At 44.8% G+C, this 9531-nt stretch overlaps 1 protein-coding gene across 1 annotated transcript; it reads right to left on the bottom strand.

Annotated features, from left to right (window-relative positions):
- Nucleotides 1-318: 318 nt before the first annotated feature.
- On the bottom strand, nt 319-1325 carry LOC134943598 (hemoglobin subunit alpha-5-like). Its single transcript, XM_063932354.1, has 3 exons — nt 1231-1325; nt 760-964; nt 319-447 (listed from the first exon to the last, which is right to left on the bottom strand). Exons 1-3 carry the CDS (start codon nt 1323-1325, stop codon nt 319-321), a joined length of 429 nt encoding a protein of 142 aa, XP_063788424.1.
- Between the last annotated feature and the right edge of the window lie 8206 nt (nt 1326-9531).

Raw genomic sequence — 9531 nt, 5'->3', positions numbered from 1 at the left:
TTGCCATTTCTTAACTGTAATTTATATACAACTCATAGTACATAGCATTAAGACAAGTCCGGGAGTACCCAGGTCTACAATGATATTGAAACACAACATATCCAAAGAAGTTCCATATTATGAGTATCATATGCCAGTGTAATTGTGATTCCATTGTATTGTACTTATTATGCAGTCCTGCCGAGTATACTGTATAATATTACAGAAAAAAATATGAAAATTGTATTCTTTTATAAATGAAATATTTTATTACTCTTCTAGCAGGGTTGGACATTTATTACATCACTTCTTACAAGACAGAAGCTACAAGCATTGGGATTATCTGTATTTGGAGGTAAGAACAGCGGACACAGCAGCGATGAACTTGTCCCAGGCAGCATGGGCGGTTGCATCAAAGTCAGCCGGGAAGTGAGCAGCCAGAACAACCAGGATGGAGTGAGAGAGCAGCTGCAAGACACATTTATGTCAGTCACTATCACATGAGAATTTATTTCAAATATCATCCTGCAATAAATTGATAAATAATCATATCTAAGTGCTATGAAATCTTTTCAGAAATTTAGCTTTCTGTGTTAATAAAATTACTATTACATACAGCAAATTAAGAATATAGAATTTCTGAAATACTGGTTATTAAAATATAACAGTGCATAAAGTACCACTAATAATGACACGCAAAATTATGTTTAAAAGTATTTTAGTTAATGATCATACTAAAAAGTATAATAAAACTGAACATATTTATTAATCCCATCTCACCTTGAAGTTTCCTGGGTCCACTCTCAGGTTGTATGCATGCAGGTCGCTCAGCTTGGACAGGGCTCCATCTAAGTTGTCCAGATGGCTAGCGGCATCTCCAAGGGCAGAGAGGACCTTACCCCCATGGGACTGGAGATCAGCAGATCCGTGGCTCAGATCAAAGTGGCTGAAATAAGTCTTGGTCTGAGGGAAGCTCAGAAACAGCCTAAAATCAAAAGTCAACATTTAATGAAGAATAGAAGATTCTAATAACTCAGTCAGTAATTAAGCAAAGTTCCATTTCTTTTTCAATATTCTATCAAATGTTATACAGGTTACATAAGAATATGATATTTCATTACTTTACATATATCTGTTAAGCAAAATATGAAGATTAAAATAAGATTTAGGGCACTTAATACATTCTGTTTTTCTTCCTAATAATAACCATTTATGTTACACTAAGATGAGTATATCAGGTTTTTACTTTACCTTTCCAAAGCTTCAGCACCGAGAGCGTTCACATTTCCGGAGGCTTTGCCCCAAATGGACACAAGTGCAGCCTTCTCAGCAGCGGAGAAAGTCATCTTTGTGGTGAGTGGTCACTGAGCCTGAGATGGAGACCTGAAAAGTGTGACCTGTTTCTGGGGTCACTCACATTATATAGAGGAAGGGTCGGCATTCCTGGCACTGTGCAACCCCTATTGGTCAGTTCTGAGTTACACCCAAACACGACTTCTGTGATTATCTCTCCTGGGAAAAGTGCTGGCTATGTACAATTATTCTGAAGATCAGCTACATGAGACTGCATGTCAGGATGTAACACAGAGTATAAGCACATGTTCTATGGAGATTGTAACTTAAGAAGCCAAATGATTTTTCATGTTATTGAAATGTGTTCGTTGTAACAATTAGTACTACTCCCCATTAATACTATTGCATTTTGAAGGTGTCCTTAACAAATACAAACAACGATCATTAAGAATTATAATATAGGACCCAATATATCTGCCCAGATATGATAATAGGAACATTAATGTATTCCCAACTGGAGATGCATGGTAACTCTATAACAAACTACTACATTTTCAAACAAAAAATGCCATGTAGGTACAGTAAGTGCAGGTACAGTAAGTGCACTTTTCTTGTTTTTGTGCTAATGAATACTATATTTGAGATCAGGGGCGGATTGGGAACAAAATGCGGCCCTGGAAAAATTTGTACTAGTGGCCCCACATGGGCAGCACCAGAGGTGTAAGGTCTACCATGGGCCATGGCAGCAGCACCCTCCCCCCAAACTTTCCAGATAGTGGGCATGTCCAGCATCAAGGGGGAAGTTAAAAAGAAATAAAATTAAATATTATGAGCACATTATATGATATACCTTCAGAATTTAGGAAACTATATCATTCTTTAGAAAGATATATTTTCTTGCTTATTACACCAACCGTATCCCAATAACTATTCACTCAATCTTATATGTCAGCCAAGCAGGCAGACAGAGCATACACTAGATCATCTGCAATCACAGGCTAAGTGGCAAAGTAATTTTCATATAAGCAAATTATTTTGCATCTTATTGATTATGTCTATAAAAAGGACCACATGTCCTCAAACTAAACAGGCCCCACGGGTGCGTCGGCCCACCGGGAATCTTCCCTGTAAACCCTATGGCCAATCCGCCTCTGTTTGAGATGATTTATTTGGCCTAGTTGTTAGCAGGCTAACGGCTGATACTGACTACTTTGTGCCCGGAGGCATGTAGTCAGTATCGGCCCTGCCTGCACACACTATATGTTCTTGCGATGCTGATCCCGCAGGACCGCACATCGGCATCACAAGTACATTACACACAGTATGATGTGCACTATGTTTCTGTGCAATATGGACTATATAGTACATATCGCACGGAAAATCGCAGCGTGTGTATGCAGCTTTAAAATGATAGTTGGTAGGATATTTTTAAATTGCTATTCATTTTTTTACCAAGAAAATTTTCAGCAGGATTTGCATTCCCCTAAAGAGCTTTTTTTTTACAATTGTGGATATGGGGGTTATTCAGGTTTGCTAGCAAACAAATAAAGCAAGCACCTGGGCAAAACCATGTGCACTGCAGGTGGGGCATATGTTACATGTGCAGAGAGAGTTAGATTTGGGTGGGGTGTGTTCAAACTGAAATCTAAATTGCAGTGTATAAATAAAGCAGACAGTATTTACTCTGAACAGAAACTAACCCACCCAAATCTAACTCTCTCTGCACATGTTACATCTGCCCCACCTGCAGTGCACATGCTAACAAACTTGAATAACCTCCTGGGATGTACTTAACAGAAAATGCGGTAACCCACCCCTCCCCGTTTGCAGCATTTTCCTAATGTACTAACACCCGGCCGGCAGATCAGCGCCATGGAGGGGATCACCAGCTTTTGCAGGCAATACCCCATAGAAGCCTATGGGCTTCTCTCCGCAGCGCTGTGTGAGGGATCCAACGAGATCCCTCCCAGCATGTCCCGCGACCAGCTCCGTCATTCTGCGCATGCGCAGAATGACACAGGCGGCCGGAACGCGGAAGTTAAGGAGATGCCGGGGATCGCGAAGGGCAGCTCTTATCAGAAGAGCTGTCCTTCGCAATGCTAAGCGCATATCAGAGGCAGAACTACCGGCAGTGCAAGCAGTGCATTGCACTGGGGCCCGCCTCTGTCCAGGGGCCCAAGCATGTAATGAGTCAAACTGACTCATTACATGCCGCTGTGCGCTGCGGACAAGCGCTGACCACAGCGCACAGCCGCCTGGAGAGGAGAGGAGCAGCGGCACGGACGGGGGAAGGAGGAGGAGGGAGGTGAAGGAGGGAGCCGCAGCAGCGCTTTGTTACTGGTGGAGGCGCTGCTGCCCCTCTGCTTCACTATAGGCTGTCTTCCGAGAATAGCCTATAGGGAAGCAGAGGGGTAGCAGCAGCAGCGCCTCCACCAATGACACAGCGCTGCTGCGGCTCCCTCCTCCACCTCCCTCCTCCTCATTCTCTACTGCCCGGGAATCGTCTGACACTGCACCGAGGAGCCTGAGCCAGCGGAGAGGGTAAGTATAATTCTTCTTTCTTTCTTTCTTTCTTTCTTTCTTTCTTTCTTTCTTTCTTTCTTTCTTTCTTTCTTTCTTTCTTTCTTTCTTTTCTTTCTTTCTGTCTCTTTCTTTCTTTCTTTCTTTGTTGGGACTGCCTGCCGCTATGTGTAAAAATGGGGGACTGCCTGTCGCTATGTGTAAAAAGGGGGAATCTGCCTGCCGCAATGTGTAAAAAGGGGGGACTGCCTGCCGCTATGTGTAAAAATGGGGAATCAGCCTGCCGCAATGTGTAAAAATGGGGGACTGCCTGCCGCTATGTGTAAAAATGGGGGACTGCCTGCCGCTATGTGTAAAAAGGGGGAATCTTCCTGCCGCAATGTGTAAAAAGGGGGGACTGCCTGCCGCTATGTGTAAAAATGGGGAATCAGCCTGCTGCAATGTGTAAAAATGGGGGACTGCCTGCCGCTATGTGTAAAAAGGGGGGACTGCCTGCCGCTATGTGTAAAAAGGGGTAATCTGCCTGCCGCAATGTGTAAAAATGGGGAATCTGCCTGCCGTAATGTGTAAAAAGGGGGTACTGCCTGACGTAATGTGTAAAAAGGGGGAATCTGCCTGGCGCAATGTGTAAAAAGGGGGGACTGCCTGCCGCTATGTGTAAAAATGGGGAATCTGCCTGCCGCTATGTGTAAAAAGGAGGAATCTGCTTGCCGTAATGTGTAAAAAGAGGGACGCTGTCTGCTGTAATGTGTAACAAAGGCACGCTGTCTGCCGTAATGTGTAAAAAGGGGACGCTGTCTGCCGTTATGTGTAAATAGGGGATGCTGTCTGCCGTAATGTGTAACAAGGGCACGCTGTCTGCCGTTATGTGTAAAAAGTGTACGCTGTCTGCCGCTATGTGTAACAAGGGCACGCTGTCTGCCGTTATGTATAAAAAGTGTACGCTGTCTGCCGTTATGTGTAAAAAGTGTACGCTGTCTGCCGTAATGTGTAAAAAGGGGACGCTGTCTGCCGCTATGTTTAACAAGGGCACGCTGTCTGCCGTTATGTGTAAAAAGTGTACGCTGTCTGCCGCTATGTGTAACAAGGGCACGCGGTCTGCCGTTATGTGAAAAAGGGCACGCTGTCTGCCGTTATGTGTAAAAAGTGTACGCTGTCTGCTGCTATGTGTAACAAGGGCACGCTGTCTGCCGTTATGTGTAAAAAGGGGACGCTGTCTGCCGTTATGTGTAAAAAATGCACGCTGTCTGCCGTTATGTGTAAAAAGAGGAATCTGTCCGCTGTAAGGTGTAAAAGGGTCTCTACCTGGTGTAGTGGTGCTACTGTGCGGCGTAATTTGAATAATGGAGACTACTGTGCACCGTTTTATGAATTGGTATTATTTTGTGGCCACACCCCTTTCCACGAAGCCACGCCACTATGTATTTTTGCGCGCGCCTACGGCGCGCACTGCCCCTGTTTTGCATGCAGGGGTGGGGCTCCGATGCCGTTTCTTGCACACAGTGCTAAAATGTCTAGTTACGGCACTGTTGCTAGGTATCTGCCTGACGTGATGTGTAAAAAGGGCACGCTGTCTGCCGTAATATGTAAAAAGGGGATGCTGTCTGTCGTTATGTGTAAAAAGGGCACGCTGTCTGCCGTTATGTGTAAAAAGTGTATGCTGTCTGCCGCTATGTGTAAAAAGGGCACGCTGTCTGCCGCTATGTTTAACAAGGGCACGCTGTCTGCCGTTATGTGTAAAAAGTGTACTCTGTCTGCCGCTATGTGTAAAAAGGGACGCTGTCTGCCGTTATGTGTAAAAAGGGGGAGCTGTCTGCCGTAATGTGTAAAAAGGGGACGCTGTCTGCCGTAATGCGTAAAAAGAGGAATCTGTCTGCCGTAAGGTGTAAAGGGGTCTCTACCTGGTGTAGTGGCGCTACTGTGCGGCGTAATTTGAATAATGGAGACTACTGTGCACCGTTTTATGAATTGGTATTATTTTGTGGCCACACCCTTCCTCACAAAGCCACGCCACAATGTATTTTTGCGCGCACCTCCGGCGCGCACTGCCTCTGTTTTGCATGCAGGGGTGGGGCTCCGATGCCGTTTCTTGCACACAGTGCTAAAATGTCTAGTTACGGCACTGTTGCTAGGTATCCATTTCTCTGGCTCTGAGCAGGTCCCCCTCACCAGATCCTCTCCAGGGGTGAAGGGGTGGACTTGGATGGGATGTGTGTGAGGGGGGGGGGGATGTGGGGGGCCCAAAGCATTTTGTTGCACCTGGGCCCACCGCTCGCTAGTTCCGCCACTGGCGCATATGTAAGTACATATGCGCTTAGCATCGTGACGAATGGCGGCAATGTCATTTAGTACATCCTGCCCCCTATGTTTTTAATCTAATTCTACTGCTGTTTAATAATAGATATCAGAATACTACAGGATGCCAATATCCCATTGAATTCAATATCTATTGTCATCTACGATGTAATTTGTTTCTTTGTGGTCTTTTAGGTTCTCTTTCAGTATCTTCGGTCCTAATTTAGAGTTGGAAGAAGTCCATTTGTGCATACACAACTTGCTCATGCATGTTATATGTTTCTTGTACTAGCTGCCTGTTTTGCTTGGAGAAGCTCACAGGCGTTCATATGTAAGTTCAGTTCAGATAGAGCACTGAGATAAATGTCACCTTTGCTAATTACTCACTGCAGTGTACTCCTGTCTCCCTACTAGAAAGTAGTGATAGAGAAGATTCAATACAGATTCGCTTCTGACAATGGGGGTAATTCTGAGTTGATCGCAGCAGGAATTTTGTTAGCAGTTGGGCAAAACCATGTGCACTGCAGGGGGGGGGGGGGGCAGATATAACATGTGCAGAGAGAGTTAGATTTGGGAGGGTTATTTTGTTTCTGTGCAGGGTAAATACTGGCTGCTTTATTTTACACTGCAATATAGATTGCAGATTGAACACACCACACCCAAATCTAACTCTCTTTGCACATGTTATATCTGCCCCCCCCCCCTGCCGTGCACATGGTTTTGCCCAACTGCTAACAAAGGGGGTCATTCCGAGTTGTTCGCTCGTTATTTTTTTCTCGCAACGGAGCGATTAGTCGCTAATGCGCATGCGCAATGTCCGCAGTGCGACTGCGCCAAGTAAATTTGCTATGCAGTTAGGTATTTTACTCACGGCATTACGAGGTTTTTTCTTCGTTCTGGTGATCGTAATGTGATTGACAGGAAGTGGGTGTTTCTGGGCGGAAACTGGCCGTTTTATGGGTGTGTGCGAAAAAACGCTACAGTTTCTGGGAAAAACGCGGCAGTGGCTGGAGAAACGGAGGAGTGTCTGGCCGAACGCTGGGTGTGTTTGTGACATCAAACAGGAACGACAAGCACTGAACTGATCGCAGTTGCCGAGTAAGTCTGGAGCTACTCAGAAACTGCTAAGAAGTGTCTATTCGCAATTCTGCTAATCTTTCGTTCGCAATTTTACTATGCTAAGATTCACTCCCAGTAGGCGGCGGCTTAGCGTGTGCAAAGCTGCTAAAAGCAGCTTGCGAGCGAACAACTTGGAATGAGGGCCAAAGTTCCTGCTGCGATCAACTCAGAATTACCCCCAATGTGTATTCTGGCTTACCTGTGGCCTAAGGTTGAATGGCGAGCTGGTCGTACTGGGACTATATGCCCTGGCATTTAAAGCACACAGGCCCACCTCAGCGTTAGTATCTGACTTCTGGCATAGATTCCTCACCTTACTATTCCTGAATTCTCCTACTTCTTAGATTATGCACTTACAAATATAATTAATAATGTATTAGAACAACATACAGGTGTACATCATTCTCTATATTAAAATACTGTACAAAAAACAAAGCTCATCCTGCAGGGGATTCAAATATTTGCCATAGTCAGCAATTTGGTATTTGGTTGGTTCTGTTAGGTAAGGCTGGCACTTCATTGTGTACAGATGTGTCCACTTACAACTTGGCTGTGTATACTGTAGCAGCGTTCCATAGTGCTGCCAAGATGTGTACACATCACGGCATAGCGCGTGCATTCGCAACCCGGTAGCCCCCATTTAAAGTGAACTGGTTGCAGTTGCATGCATAAGCATGCACCAGCAAATGATGCGTATGCCCAGGGCCGGATTAAGGGCCACATGGGCCTGGAGCTTAAAATTTCCGAGGGCCTATACTGAGAAGGAGAGGAGCTGTGACCAGTGCTGTGTGAATGTGGCCAGAGCCATGTGGACGTGTATACCCTATACAGTATAAGCCCCACTGTCTCCCTAAATACATAAAAAAATAAAAAGGATATTTTGTTTGAAAATACTACAAAAACAATTTTAATACTTAATGATTTATGATTGTTTGGCAGCTCTGCATCTGGTCATCATCCTGCTGCCAGCATGATGGGCTTATTTTTATGTGGAGGCCTGGAGCTGGAGCTCCATCCGCCCCATTCTTAATCTGGCCCTGCGTATGCCGCGTGTTGTATGCTGCAATGCATACGCATCACAGCAACAACATAAATGGACGCATCTGTAGGTCACAAACAAAGAAAAGAGAAGGCTTTTCCCAAACTGTCCAAGCCTTGGTTTAGCAGTTGTAGAGGATTAGACAGTGTTCACTGTAGGATTTTTTTAGGGCAGGGGTGCTGAATACAGAGGAGGACACATCTGTGCACACCAAAGCAGAGCAATAACTACTAGAGATGAGCGGGTTCGGTTCCTCTGAATCCGAACCCGCCCGAACTTCAGGTTTTTTACACGGGTCCGAGCAGGCTCGGATCTTCCCGCCTTGCTCGGCTAACCCGAGCGCGCCCGAACGTCATCATCACGCTGTCGGATTCTCGCGAGGCTCGGATTCTATCGCGAGACTCGGATTCTATATAAGGAGCCGCGCGTCGCCGCCATTTTCACACGTGCATTGAGAGTCATAGGGAGAGGACGTGGCTGGCGTCCTCTCCGTTTAGAGAAGAGAGAGACACAGTATTTTCGGGGAGCATTATTAGGAGGAGTACTACTGTATACTACTATACTACTTGCTGAAGTGATATTTATAGATTAGATAGTGTGACTGTAAGTGTATTATCTGACTTGTGGGGGAGACACTGACAGTGGGGAGCAGTTAGAGTCTGAGAGCAGGACTCAGGAGTACATATAACGTACAGTGCACACTTTTGCTGCCAGAGTCAGTGCCACACTGCCATTGTTGTGACCACACTGACCACCAGTATAATAATATATTTTGTGATTGTCTGCTTAGGCCTCGGAGTACTAGTTGCAAGTTGCAACGTGACCTGTCCTGAAGTGACCACCAGTTTAATAATCAATCACCACCAGTTTAATATATATATATAATTGTATATAATATATATATATATATATATATATATATATATATATAATATTGTATACCACCTACCCGTGGTTTTTTTTTTTTCATTCTTCTTTATACATACTACTATAGTAGCTTACTGTAGCAGTCTGCGGTGCTGTGCTGACCTGACAGTGTCCAGCAGGTCCGTCATCAGTCATTACATAATAAATATATATAGTACCTGTCCGGCTGCAGTACTAGTGATATTATATTGATTTCATCTCATTATCAATAATTTATCATCCAGTCTAGACTCTATATTAGCAGCAGACACAGTACGTTAGTCCACGGCTGTAGCTACCTCTGTGTCGGCACTCGGCAGTCCATCCATAATTGTATACCACCTACCCGTGGTTTTTTTCTTTTTCTTTCTTCTTTGTAC

This window comes from Pseudophryne corroboree, chromosome 7, assembly GCF_028390025.1.
Source record: "Pseudophryne corroboree isolate aPseCor3 chromosome 7, aPseCor3.hap2, whole genome shotgun sequence".
Classification (NCBI taxonomy): Eukaryota; Metazoa; Chordata; class Amphibia; order Anura; family Myobatrachidae; genus Pseudophryne; species Pseudophryne corroboree.
The sequence above is the reverse complement of the archived record's forward strand: the minus strand, read 5'-3'. Positions and strand labels throughout refer to the sequence as shown.